We start from the raw sequence: 14867 nt of genomic DNA on the forward strand, positions 1-14867 counted from the left end.
GATTTGGAATCAGCATGACCGCTGGGTGGGACGCCGGTAGCAGAGGGAAGCGATCTTGCAGCAGAGGCTGTGGCAAGAGGGGGCCAGAGGGGAGGTGGGGAGGGATGTGTCGAGAAGCGTCAGGAGGCTATGACGGGGGCCTGAAAGCCATAGATGAGGGCAGAGCAGGTTTGATATCACACAACGAAAGATCAGCAAGAACCAGTCCCCCACCCCATGCCGGGCCAATACAGAGGCCCCAGAATTGTAGATCACCCCAGGAGAAAAAGGCTAAGAGTTGACTCTACATAGTCCCAGGGCAAACCTAGAAGGGTCTGAATTACTGTAAGCTTCAGGTGTGGTTTTTTCTGTCATCTATGGAAATGGGGGCTCCTAAGTCAGTTCAGCTACAGAAGCGACTCCTGGCTTCCTACCCAGTTGACCCTTCCCCCACAAGAGACCTGCTCATGGCACTTCCCGGATGCTGAGTGGCATCTGGCTTCATGTGACATAGAGACTTCAATCTAAACGGCCCCATTCTGCCAATCTCCATCTCTGCTCTCACCTCTCCACACCCTATACTAGATGAACATTGGTTTTCTCCAAACACGCTGTACTTCTTCATACACTCCCACCTTTGGACAGGCCTCCCCGGCCTATAGAACATACCCCTCCAGAGGCTTACAATACTGTGATGTAACTGGGCGCCTGGGTAGCTCAGTTGTTAAGGTCTGCCTTCGGCTCAGGTCCTGATCCCGGGGTCCTGGGATCGAGCCCCGCATTGGGCTCCCTGCTCACCTGGAAGCCTGCTTCTCCCTCTCCCACTCCCCCCTGCTTGTGTTCCCTCTCTCGCTGTCTCTCTCTCTCTGTCAAATAAATAAAGAAAATCTTTAAAAATATATTGTGATGTAACTACTTATGTCTGTCTCTGCTCTCTCCACTGGGTGAGGGCTATGTCTTATTCACAGTTGCATCCCATCTTCCCTCCAACAGTTCCTGGCTTGTTGAACACACTCAGGTAACTCACAGGTTCACCAGTGAGGGGCAACACCATCCAAAGATGGAAATGTGCCACCTTGGGAGGTAGGAGCTCCCCCATCATGGGGTATGTTCAAGTACCAGTTCTACCAGGAGCTGGCAGTGATGCCACGGAAGGCCTAGGAGCCTGGGTTTGTGACCCTCAGGAACCCATCCTCCCTTAAGAGTCTGAAGGTCCATAAGTCCTGGGAAAAGGCTGTGGTGGCAGCAGGTTGAAGCGGAGAGATGGTGGGACCAACATGTTGTGGGGGGGCGGTTTCCAGTGGTCCCAGGAACAGTAGAAGACGACTCTGATGGGGGCAGCTCCGGTACGATGGGTATATTCGCCTTCTTGAGCTCTCTCAGTAAAGCCGATGGTAACTCACAAGACTAGAGTGTCTGGACATGCCAGATAATGGTTTAATGACTGGAGGAAGGTATGCATGGATGCATCTACAGTGCCTATCGAAGAGGCGTATGATAGAAAACAAAACAGCAGAAAACCAACCGAGCCATTAAAAATCTACTTGTGCACCTACCTTCCAGCTAAAATACCAATTCCAGCCCATCCTTTCCTGAAACTCTTCCTTGCCCAAGATTCTCAGGCAGCAGTAGGCTTATGGGAGGTTTATGGAAGGTAGTCTGATGAAGGAGGGTGGATGGAGAGCCTAAGGAATTCAGGCTACTATGCCGCCTCCCTCCATCTTGGATACCTCCATTTTTAGGGTCAGGAAAACCACGTAACCCTATAAGAAGATATCTATAAGATATCTATAAGAAGATAGAAGTAATTACCTTTGCCCCATCTGTCTTTTTAAATAATCCAAATGGACAGAAGCTGGGGAGGCTGAGTATTTAAAAAATCCTAGCAATGACTATTTTAATTCTTAGGTGATTACAGGAAACCCTGTGACATTGAAAACCTCAGCTCAGGAAAATAACAAGTGTTGGGTAGTGAGTGTATAGCAGAGACTATTTTCCCATTATACATCTGCCCCCAAAGCACCTATAATTTGCGATTTATATTCTCTTGCCTTTTGTAAGATAAAGTGAGAGAAATGCAAATTCACAGATATAATTTTAAAGATCTTTCATTCAGATCACAGCCACTTTTGAAACAAGTCAAATGGCAAACACTTCTATCTTTCCCTGAGAATTTTTGAGGCTATGGTGGCTTGGAGTAATTTAGCGCAGGTAGCCAACAACTGGTGAAGGACTCAGGGGCCATGATACCAACAAAAAGCAAACAGATTAGATGCAAAGGTTGATATAATTACCCCCAAACCGCCCCTTAATCTAAGTAATTTGAAAAACTCTACAAGACAGAGTGTGTGCCCAAATTATCTAGGTAAGCAGCTCTACTCCCTGCAGAGTGGGAAGAGCCTTTGCAGACAAAAGACCTCCATCCTAAGCTGACTCCCCATCATACTCCATTAAAAGCACCCTCTTGCTTAGCCAGCACTGAATGAGCTCTACACATGCACCAGGACTATGCTGGGGATGTGAAGATGGATGAGACATGGCAGAGACCATGGCACTTCATTCTAGCTAGGGATACACACACACACACACACACCACACACACACACACACACACACTATCAGGATGCCATCAAAAGGGAGCTGAAAATAAGATCCATTTGCAAAGAGTATCTGAGAAGGGTTGGGGGAGGGTAGTGCTGAATTATGCACCCGGAAGAGAGGGCATGTCAAGGGCTAGCTCCTCAACTGGGCATGGAATAGGCGTGGAAGCTCAGAGGAAGGGCATGTCCAGCCCAGAGAAGAGCTGGAGCCAAGACGCTAAGTGGGGGTACGTCTGGGCACCAGGACGGACTCCATGTGTCTGGAGTTTAGCGCCTGAGCAAGGCGATGCAGAGACCAGGCTAACAAGACTGAGAGGCTGTGCAGGGCCAAGGGACAAAGACTCGATCACAAAACCCAGGAGTGGTGAGAGAGACCGAAGGGAAAGAGAAGGTCCCAGAAGTGTCCCAGAAAGAAGAAGACAAAAGCACATAGGAGAGGAGAGTGGTCAGCAGGGTTGTTCTGTCCAGAGGAGGACAGCAAAGAAGCCACTGGATTGGGTGGTCCGAAGGTCATCAGGGACCGGAGGGAGGATAGGACAGAAGTCAGAGCACAGATAGGTGAGGAATGACAGGGAGGTGAGCCTGCGAGGTGCCGGCAAGGGATGATGCAACAAGGATGGGACTGGAGAAGGGAGAGGGAAGGCAGAAGAAGGATTTTGTTTTGTTTTTGTAGACTCTCAAACAATAGTAAGCTGAGAAGAAACTGCTGGAGAGTGAGAACCTTGCACACAGAGAGAGCAAGAATAAAGCAGACAGACTTCAAGGAAGGGAGGAGGTGGATTCAGGTAAAGAAGTCAGCCAGGGGGGCGCCTGGGTGGCTCAGTCAGTTAAGCATCTGCCTTCGGCTCAGGTCATGATCTTAGGGTCCTGGGATCGAGTCCCACATCGGGCTCCCTGCTCAGTGGAGAATCTGCTTCTCCCTCTGCCTCTGCCTGTCACTCTGCCTACTTGAGCTCTAGCTCTCTGTCAAATAAATAAATAAAATCTTAAAAAAAAAAAAAAAGAAGTCAGTCTGGGACAGAAAACCTACCCCTTTTCCTCAGGATACAGGGGAGGGGGCGAGGGCGCGGGCGCAAGGAGTTAGAGGTACATCAAGGCAGGAAGATAAATGTTATCAAGGAACATCAAGAATCCCCCTGAGTGGCGCCTGGGTGGCTCAGTTGGTTAAGCGACTGCCTTCAGCTCAGGTCATGATCCTGGAGTCCCGGGATCAAGTCCCGCATCGGGCTCCCTGCTCAGCAGGGAGTCTGCTTCTCCCTCTGACCCTCTTCCCTCTCGTGCTCTCTGTCTCTCATTCTCTCTCTCTCAAATAAATAAAATCTTTAAAAAAAAAAAAAAAAAAGAATCCCCCTGAGGCTGGAAACCACAGATCTGTTACGATGCCCAACAGTGATTTCCCTCAAGTCCTCAGTGGCAAAGGAATAGGAACAGAGAACTTGGCAAAGGAATGAACCGCAGGGAGTCTGCAATGGAAGGAAACCCGCCTCTCTCCAGCCCCCTAGTAACTCCCTGGGGCAGACTAGTCTTTGACCTTCAAAGAAATGCTTAGTGACAGCTGGGACAACTTCCAAAGCTCAGGCACCACATCTGCCCTCCATGACAGTGCTTAACAGTTTGGGGAAGGAAATATTCTACCTGATTTCCCAAATATTTACCTTTTTTTTTTTTTTTTGCTTCTGCATGTGGTACCTGAGGCTGTAACTATCGTGTGACAGGATGACAGATGGCAGGACTGACTTTGGAGACAAGGAGTCCAGATTGTTAATTACCCAGTTATCTGGCTTCTGGAAGGAACTTTCTTGGAAGTATAACATAATTTCATTCTGAGGACCTAAATGTGAATGAGGAAAATGATCGCCCTTTAAATAATAGAGTCCAATGATTTTAGTCTGATGAGCCCTAAAATTGAGCCACACACTAGAAGTTGGTATACCTGTGGTATGGCAGAGTACTTTGGTGCTCGAGTTAACTCTTCTATAAATACCTAAGTGGTGTCTTTCCTATGACTGAGACTTAGCACATGTCAACAGAAGCTTGTAAAGGCTATGTGGCAGACGTCTGAAATTCCAGCGCCTTCCATGTATATGCTACAAGACTAGGGCAGAGGTCTCTTATTAAACCTGATGGTCATAATGCAGTGGACAGGTGAGCACAGGGGAACTCACCTGCTTCCTTTATATGCTTGTAAACATCATCAGAACCAGCAGAAGAGTAGGGAATGTCATCATGGGCCACAAAGTCAATCTGTTGGAGAGAGAGAAGAGTGATGTCACCAGTGGGATGGATGTGCATATGCCTTTTTTTAAAAAAAACCTCTTTTTTAAAAAAGATTTTATTTATCAGAGAGACAGAGAATGCAGAGGGAGAAGCAGGCTCCCCACTGAGCAAGGAGCCTGATGTGAGACTCCATCCCAGGACCCTGGGATCATGACCTGAGCCGAAGGCAGACGCTTAACCAACTGAGTTACCCAGACATCCCAGTGTGCAAATGCCTTTTGGAATAAAGTAGTCGTAATAAAGCAGCTGAAATAAGCAGTTTATAATGTGCATTTGAATCCTTGACTGAAAGGTACTGCCAATTGTCTCCATTTCCGGGAGATAAAGGGAACTAGATTGGTTGGTCTCCTTCACTGGTCCCTCTCTTTCCTGACAGTAGGCTTTCTAGGCCTTCTGTCCTTCTGCCTTTAAACTTTCTCCTTAGAGAATTCATTCATGCTTCAGATTTTAATCAGCCTTGCTATGATGAGGAAGCCAAACCTCCATTTCCTGTCCCACTGATGGCAACAGGCCCTCACACTTAAGCCAGGTTTTCTGCGGTAAAAATGAATTCACAACTTTTTTCTTATTTGATCTCCCTAACCACCTTGCTAGGCAAGAGGGGCCCATACTACTGTTTCCGTTGGGACAGAAGGCTGCCGAAACTAGAAAACTTGTCAGATTTGCCCCAAGTCACCCTTTGGCATCATTTTAAAATCAACCTTTTCGATATTTAATTCAGCCTGAAAACTGGTGTCCCCTCCCAGAGGCACCTCCACTTTCCCGGTGTACCTAGGCCCCAAACACCTTGGAATTGGCCTTCTTTCCCTACTTCCTTTAGTCTCCAGGCACAAAGGTCCCAAGGCCCCCTGGGCTGTGTGAGAGTGCGCGTGCGTGTGCGCGTGGGAACGTCCCTGCGTGCACGCGTGCCCAGCAGGTCCTCTCCGCGGCTGCTACGGGAAACCCAGGGCCCGGTGACCTGGACTACTGCTTCCAACTTGTACCTGACCTTCCTCACTGCAGCCTGTCTCCTTTCCAAACCACCCCTCTGTCACGTGGGGGGCAGGTCCTTCTTAACCGGGTTTCTTCCGTGTCATCCTTCCTGCTGATCTCCCCTAGCTCCCTGCCTCCTACTCCACCAAATCTAAACTTGCTGCCTGGCTTTTGCAGCCCTTTGTGACGAGGCTTGACTCCACCTGGAGAGGTAGTTTACAGCAGGAGTCCCATCTGCCTGCCCCACCGCTTACTAGCTAGAGAAGTCATAAATTTAATCCTTAAATTAGTATTTCTGAACCTGGGCACTTGTGACACCTTGAGGTGGATTGTTCTTGGGGGGGTGCCCTGGCCTTTACCCGCTAGATGCCAGTAGCACCCCTCTAGCTGCGACAACCAAAAGTTTCCAGACACTGCCAAATGTCCCTTGAGGGCAAATTCAAGCCCAGTTAAGAATCGCTGGATTAAATGATGTTGTGATGGAAAAGTGCTAAAAATGATAACCAGTGCACAGTAAACACTCAGTGTTATTATTCAATCCATTATTAGTACTCAAACTTAGTTCCTCCTCCTCTCCAGTATATAACAACAACGACGACGACGACAAAGTCTCGGGGTGGCCGTGAGATTGAATGCGATTCATGTAGGAGCAAAGCCCTCAGCACAGTGCCTGGCACATGGTGAATAATAAACGGCGGCCACCACTACCATCGTCAGAACCCCCATCATGCCTGGCACGAGTTGAATATACAATAGATGTTCAGTAAAAATGTGTTAGCGACTGCTGGAAGTAAATCATATTGTAGTTTCTCCTTTTGCTTTTTATTCTTGCTGGGAGATTATCTCCTCTGCTATTACCCATGCACATTTATCAGTGTTCTCTCTTCTCTTCTGCATCGGGAATTTAAAAATAGAAAAGAAAACTCTTAGAACAGCTTCATCTTGTGGGTTTTTTTTTTTTTTTTTTTTTTGGTACGGCTAAAGAAGGAAAGAATAGCTCTTAATGTGGAGCTGGTAAGGCGACACAAAGCACATAATTTCATGCAGATCAAAAGAATTTCTCGTGTTTTCAACTAATAAAAATCTTGTATCAGTAGGAGCCTCAGGGTCACAAAATCACAGATATAAAGTTCTTTCCTTAAAGGCTGACCTGTGCCCTTCTGGATATAATGCATATTCATTTGTTCCTTGAAAAAGGATGCCTGTGAATATACAAGCATCAATAATGATGATGGTGGTGGTAATGACAATGACATTTTGGAGCTCTGGCTATGGGCCACACAGTGTTCAAAGGGTTTTACTTACATGATCTCATTAGATTCTCAAAACAGCCCCCCATGGGAGAAGTACTAACATCACCTGAGTTTACAATTTAGGTAAGTGGGTTCAATATCTTGCTCAAGGTCCCACAGGTAGGAAGGGATAGAGGCGCACTTGGATGTGGGTGGCCTAGCTCTAGCACCCACAGTGAGGAAGTGAGAGGACATCAGTCCCCAGGCCTGGGCAGAAGACAGGTGCTGTATCAAGTGACACCACATGACAGTTCCTGAAGTCACCTCTTTCAGAGAGTAGAAGCCTCTGGGCTTTCTGCATGTAGGCTGTAGAACCAGACTCTAATTCTTCTACTTAGAGAACATGGAAGAGTAGGTACCTTGTGTTTTTCCAGAAACTCTGGAGTGAGTGTCCACGGAGCATCTCTAATGACTTCATCCACATAGCGACAGTGTCTGAGAGCTTCATATCTCTCTGCTTCGTTCATCACAGTGAAACCTTTGAATTTGTGGGTGAGGTCATCACTGCAAACTGAAACAGACATAGACATGAAAGGCTGCTACCTGGCCCAGGCCCTGCTCGCAGCCATCCTGGGACATCAGGGCTTGTTCAGCAAAACAAAAGGAGCTCAGCCTTACTTGGTACATGATGTAATCAAACTTGTTTTTTTTACAGGAACAAAGCATCAGGAAAGCAAAGCAAGCTGAAATCCATCAGCAATCGAGAATTCCATTTTAGTGCTAATTTTGACTTCATTCTCTGCTGCAACTTTTATTAAAATTATTCTCCACACTACCTAATGTGACTTCTGTATCTTTTATTTTTCTATCCCACCATTCAGTAAAAATTACTATTCGGAAAAAAAAAAATGGCCAAATGACCAGAGAAAGAGGGAAGAGGGAAAAAGAAAAGAAGCAGGAGGCCTGAATTTTAGAAGGTCTGAACAATCAGTTCCAATTCCCTTGCTGGATCATTGTACTTAGTAACCCAACTGTGATTCCTTTGCATGCATGTGTGCATGGGCATACGCGCACGTGCATCCGTGTGTGGGAGCACACGCATGCACACACGCGCACACACACACACACTTCTGTTCCCCGGATTGAGGTCCAGTCACTACACATCAGACCACACAATCAAGAGGAGGAAGTCATAAAATAAAAGATCTGATCTAGCAGAATTCATCCTTGTAACATGTCTTATCCTTCCTAGATCTCAGGTTCCTGAATCTCCAAATGGGGGTTAATATCATCCACTATCAACTTTAGAAAGAATTTTTAGAGGATTTACATAAGAGTGCTTTGAGATAAACTGAACAAGAAATATTATTCATTATTCTGTCCAGAATATATTTGTTTTCAGGAAAGGCAGCTTTCCTACATGTCAGGAAGAAGTGTCACTGTGGGTCCAGTCCCTGTTTACCAATATCCTGGTGAAGGTCGGACTACAGCCAGACTGCCCTGACTGCTCCATAAGAGGTTTTATGTACACACAATAAAATTTACAAAATTTAAGTGTTCAACATATGTTTTAAAAACAAAAATACAATTATTTTCTTGGAACCGAAGGATGACCCACATCCAGAACCAAATCTAGCCACAGAGTGAGCACAGCCAACGGCTACAGCCAGCGTCCTTGGAAAACCTCCTGGGGCAGCCCTCATTCGCTCCACCTCCAAACCATCCGCAGACCTGCCCCCCCCGCCCCCGCCTTCAGCGCCCCTGCAAGCCACGGTGTACTCACCACCTCCACCGCTCACCAGCCCGCCCACCTTCTCCCCCCACGGATTACTGCCGTGGCCTCCTAACTTGGCTCTTGTTTCTGCCTTGCCCGCCCCCAGCAACCTCTGCCTATTGGCCAGAATCATCCCCTTAAAACCTGTCTGATTGTTGTCCTTGGGCTCAGAACCCTTCCTGTCTCCCTCAGAGTAAAAGTGAAACAATTCCACTGGCCCACAGGCCCCCACAAGACCCACGCCTCAGCCCACCCTTTGCCTCTCGGACAGCGCCTCCTTGCATCCCAGCCCTTGGCCTTCATGCCGTTCCCTGAAGCCACCAAGAATGCTCCTGCTCAGGTCAGGACTTGGCACCTCCTACTCCCCAAACCTGGAACAGTTGTGCTCCTCTGCAGGCCACAGAGCTCACTTCCTCTCCTCCCTCGAGGCTTCCCAGCCATCCTACTGAAATTGCCATTTGGCCCCCATCCCTGGTGGTTGCCATCCCTTTCCCATTTTACTTCTTGCCATGGCACTCCTCATCATGTAACTGTCTTATTGAATTTTACTGCTGATGTCCTCCTACAAAAATATATGCTCCCTGAAGACAGGGACTTTTGTTTGGTTTTCTGATGGCCCATAAGGGCTCTTAACAAGTATTTATTGAATGAACGAACAGTGCCTAAAACATACAGATGCTCAGTTAATGTTTACTATGATTTACAATAATATTTATCTGTAGGCACATTTCAACATATATATAATTAAGAGACTAGTATGTCTCTAGATACACATGTATATGCCTATACATCTCCTATACATACTTCCTGAGATGTTGTATAGACCTGTATAGGATAAAATACAATAAAGACAACATTGTAGTAGTTTATGTTACCCAAACACCATCAACCACATGGCTGGCTCAAAAAGTTTAAGGAGTATTAGAGTCACCTAAGGAGCTTGCTAAATATAAAGATACCTGGGTCTCACTGCCCAAGAGTTTGATTCTGTGGGTGCTATGGTCTGAGTGTGTCCCCCTAAATTCATTTGTTAAAATCTTAAATCCCAAAGGTAATGATATTTAGGAGGTAGGCCTTTGGGAGGTGCTTAGGTCTTGAGGTTGGAACCCTTATGAATGGGATTAGTGTCTTATTAAGAGCCTGCACAGAGTTCCCTAGAACCTTCCACCACATGAGAAAACAGCGAGAAAGGAACAACTCTGAAACAAGATGAGGGCCCTCAGCAGGACACCATGTTAGGGCCTTATCTTGGAGTCTCCAGTCTCCCGAACTGTGAGAAGTAAACTTGTGCAATTTTTAAGCCAGCCAGCCCAGGGTGTCTTGTTGTAGCAGACCAAATGAATTAAGACTGTGAGTCTGGAGTAGGGTCTAGGCAGCTCTATTTCTGACAAGCGTCAGGTATAATTCTGATACGTACAACATTCAAAAGCCCCTGGAGCATATTATGAACATCTTGAGCCAAGAGCCCAGCCTGTTTCTGAATCACCCATCACTCCAGCTTGGGGTGGGGAGGTAGGCAGGTACTAGGGCCATAATTACTATGTTCTGTACTGATTCATGGATTGCATTGGCTTTAGACTCCATAAATAGGAATTATTTATGGGTCAAGATATACAATTTAAAAATTGATCTAAGACTTTTTAAATGTTCTGTTAGGACTTTATTAAAACACTACTTCAAGAGTCATACTGAGCAGAAATGGATTTCAGATCCATCAATTTTCTATTTTAAACAACACAAAACTAGGCTGGCCATATCCTCTCCCCTTTTGAACCTGCACCTGAGCAATTTGGTGTAACTTCTAGATGACCGAAATAATGGCCCCCTGACAGAGCACAAAGAAAACAAACATCCTGTTTATGCCAATCCGGGGTCCTATTTTCATATCCCAGGAGTGACCTCAAGAAGCAGCTGAACATGCTGACCGGTTATTGTCCAAACATTAATTACGCCCAAAGCAGTACTGTTGTTCTGGAGTCTTGGCAAATGCACTCTGACAACCAGATGGAGAACTCTGAGCAATGGTGTTCCATGGATGAATTCACTGAGTCATCTGGGAGCTCACACTGTAGCTACCCCATCCTGGCAGCTCCCTGTGCTCAAAATGAAATAGTACCAGTCCTCTGCAGGAGAGAAAATGTAATATAAGGGATGAACTTTGGAACCAAACAGACTTGGGTTCTAATCCCTGCTCTGCTACTTAAAACTGGGAAAATTACTCTGTCTCTTAAGACTCAGTCATCTGTCTTTAAAACATGGCAAAATTTTGATAATTGAATGTGATCATCTGAGTAAAGAGTAATGCTCAGTAACATTTGCCATTTATAAATAGTAGTATAAAACCAGCACTGGGGATATTCATTTGTGTTTTGAGCTCCGTCTTTTTCCTGCCCCCACTCCAAGCAGGTGCTCAGTCTCTTGGAACAAACTCCCCCCTAGAAGCTGTGAAATTCAAGTTGCTGGTACACAGCCTCCTCCCTGGCTGCTGCTTCCTCCAAGCCAGAACTCATTAGAGAAGTTCTGTAAGGAAAGAGACAAAGAGAGAGAAGAGTCCTCCAAATGAGGAAGAGGCCAAAGATCTGAGGATCCCATAAGCAGAAGGGTCAGTGGCAGACCCCACGAGGGATGATGACATGGTACCCTGGGCCGGGGGTTCCATGTGAGCACAGACGGCAGGTGCCTCACCTTGCACAGGCTCAGTGGGGCTGGGCTCAAGACTGGAAACCCCTCTCTTGTTTCCGTAAACATTTTGGAATCTCGTTGGACTCTGCAGAGGTGAAGATAGCCTAACAAGGACTGAGACTCAATGTCCCACCAGTCAGGCAAAATGGAGTCCCAGTGGAATATTTAATTTCAAGTAAAGTACAAGAGAGCTTAAAGGAGTAATATTTATGTCAAGTTTATGGAGTACTATTTATGTCTATTATAGTAAGAGTAGTATTACATTTATTGTTGTTATTTTTTATTCCCCTCCTATGAGGTAGAAATAGGTATTTGGTGACTCATAGCCTTAAAAAATATTTTAGGGAGATACTAACTGGGCTTGAAAAAAGCATGGAAGATACTAGAGAATCCCTCTCTGGAGAAATAAAAGAACTAAAATCTAACCAAGTTGAAATCAAAAAGGCTATTCATGAGGTGCAATAAAAAATGGAGGCTCTGCTAGGATAAATGAGGCAGAGGAGAGAATTAGTGATATGGCAGACCAAATGATGGAGAATAAAGAAGCTGAGAAAAAGAGAGATAAACAACTACTGGATCATGAGGGCAGAATGCGAGAGATAAGTGATACCATAAGACAAAACAATATTAGAATAATTGAGATCCCAGAAGAAGAAGAAAGAGAGAGAGGGGCAGAAGGTATATTGGAGAAAATTATAGCAGAGAACTTCCCTAATTTGGGGAAGGAAACAGGCATCAAAATCCAGGAGGCAAAGAGAACCCCCTCAAAATCAATAAAAAGAGGTCAACATCCCGACATATAAGAGTAAAACTTACCAGTCTTAGAGACAAAGAGAAAATACCGAAAGCAGCTCGGGACAAGAAGTCTGTAACCTACAATGGTAGAAACATTAGGTTGGCAGCAGACCTATCCACAGAGACCTGGCAGGCCAGAAAGGACTGGCATGATAGATTCAGGGCACTAAATGAGAAAAATATGCAGCCAAGAATACTATATCCAGCTAGGCTGTCATTGAAAATAGAAGGAGAGATAAAAAGCTTCCAGGACAAACAAAAACTAAAAGAATTTGCAAACACCAAACCAGCCCTACAAGAAATATTGAAAGGGGTCCTCTAAGCAAAGACAGAGCCTAAAAGTAACATAGACCAGAAAGGAATGGAGACAATATATAGTAACAGTCACCTTACAGGCAATACAATGGTACTAAATTCATATCTTTCAATAGTGACCCTGAATGGATAAAAAAACAAGACCCATCGATATGCTGCCTGCAAGAGACTCATTTTAGACCCAAAGATACCTCCAGGTTGAAAGTGAGGGGCTGGAAAACCATTTACCATGCTAATGGACACCAAAAGAAAGGTGGGGTGGCAATCCTTATATCAGACAAATTAGATTTTAAACCAAAGACTATAATAAGAGATGAGGAAGGACACCACAACCTACTTAAAGGGTCTATCCTACAAGAAGATCTAACAATTGTAAATATCTATGCTCCTAATGTGGGAGCAGCCAATTATATAAGTCAATTAATAACAAAATCAAAGAAACACAGACAACAATACAATAATAGTAGGGGACTTTAACACCCCCTTCACGGAAATGGACAGATCATCGAAGCAAAAGATCAACAAGGAAATAAAGGCTTTAAATGACACACTGGACCAAATGGACTTCACATATATATTCAGAACATTCCATCCCAAAGCAACAGAATTCTTCTCTAGTGCTCATGGAACATTCCCCAGAATAGATCACATCCTAGGTCACAAATCAGGTCTCAACTGGTACCAAAAGATTAGGATCATTCCCTGTGTATTTTCAGACCACAGTGCTTTGAAACTAGAACTCAATCACAAGAGGAAAGTTGGAAAGAACTCAAATACAGGAGACTAAAGAGCATCCTACTAAAGAATGAATGGGTCAACCAGGAAATTAAAGAAGAATTATAAAAATTAATGGAAACAAATGAAAATGAAAATACAACTGTTCAAAATCTTTGGGATGCCAAATGGCCAACAGAAACATGAAAAAGTGCTCAACATCACTTGGCATCAGGGAAATCCAAATCAAAACCTCAATGAGATACCACCTCACACCAGACAGAATGGCTAAAATTAACAAGTCAGGAAATGACAGATGTTAGCGGGGATGCGGAGAAAGGGGAACCCTCCTACACTGGTGGTGGGAATGCAAGCTGGTGCAGCCACTCTGGAAAACAGTATGGAGGTTCCTCAAAAAGTTGAAAATAGAGATACCCTACGACCCAGCAATTGCACTACTGGGTATTTACCCCAAAGATACAAATGTAGTGATCTGAAGGGGTATGTGTACCCTGATGTTTATAGCAGCAATGTCCACAATAGCTAAACTGTGGAAAGAGCCAAGATGTCCATCGACAGATGAATGGATAAAGAAGATGTGGTATACATACAATGGAATATTATGCAGCCATCAAAAGGAATGAGATCTTGCCATTTGCAATGACGTGGATGGAACTGGAGGGTATTATGCTGAGTGAAATAAGTCAAACAGGGGAAGACATGTATCATATGACCTCACTGATATGAGGAATTCTTAATCTCAGGAAACAAACTGAGGGTTGCTGGAGTGGGGGGTGGGGTGGGAGGGATGGGGTGACTGGGTGATAGACACTGGGGAGGGTATGTGCTCTGGTAAGCGCTGTGAATTGTGCAAGACTGTTGAATCTCAGATCTGTACCTCTGAAACAAATAATGCAATATATGTTAAAAAAAAAAAAAAAGAAGAAGATAGAAGGAGGGGAAGAATGAAGGGGGGAAATTGGAGGGGGGGACAAACCATGAGAGATGATGGACTCTGAAAAACAAACTGAGGGTTCTAGAGGGGAGGGGGTGGGAGGATGGGTTAGCCTGGTGATGGGTATTAAAGAGGGCACATTCTGCATGGAGCACTGGGTGTTGTGCACAAACAATGAATCATGGAACACTACATCTAAAACTAATGGTGTAATGTATGGTGATTAACATAACAATAAAAAATTTTTAAAAAATCTTTGGGATGCAGCAAAGGCAGTCCTAAGAGGGAAGTATATAGCAATACAAGCCTTTCTCAAGAAACAAGAAAGGTCTCAAATACACAACCTAACACTACTCCTAAAGGAGCTGGAGAAACAACAGCAAATAAAGCCTAAACCCAGCAGGCGAAGAGAAATAATAAAGATCAGAGCAGAAATCAATGAAATAGAAACCAAAAGAACAGTAGAACAGATCAATAAAACTAGGAGCTGGTTCTTTGAAAGAATTACGATTGATAAACCCCTGGCCAGACTTATCAAAAAGAAAAGAGAAACGACCCAAATAAATAAAATC

At 44.9% G+C, this 14867-nt stretch overlaps 1 protein-coding gene across 1 annotated transcript in view; it reads right to left on the bottom strand.

Annotated features, from left to right (window-relative positions):
* PCYT1B (phosphate cytidylyltransferase 1, choline, beta) overlaps positions 1-14867 on the bottom strand; it is an 86676-nt gene that overhangs the window by 44665 nt on the left and 27144 nt on the right. The window contains exons 4-5 of the mRNA XM_035001007.1: positions 7480-7631; positions 4745-4823 (exon numbers count right to left, since the gene is read on the bottom strand). Coding sequence (XP_034856898.1) covers positions 4745-4823; positions 7480-7631 — 231 coding nt within the window. The remainder of the gene's footprint in view (positions 1-4744; positions 4824-7479; positions 7632-14867) is intronic.

The sequence above is a fragment of the Mirounga leonina genome, unplaced genomic scaffold, assembly GCF_011800145.1.
Source record: "Mirounga leonina isolate KUSES-001 unplaced genomic scaffold, KU_Mleo_1.0 Mir_101595, whole genome shotgun sequence".
Classification (NCBI taxonomy): Eukaryota; Metazoa; Chordata; class Mammalia; order Carnivora; family Phocidae; genus Mirounga; species Mirounga leonina.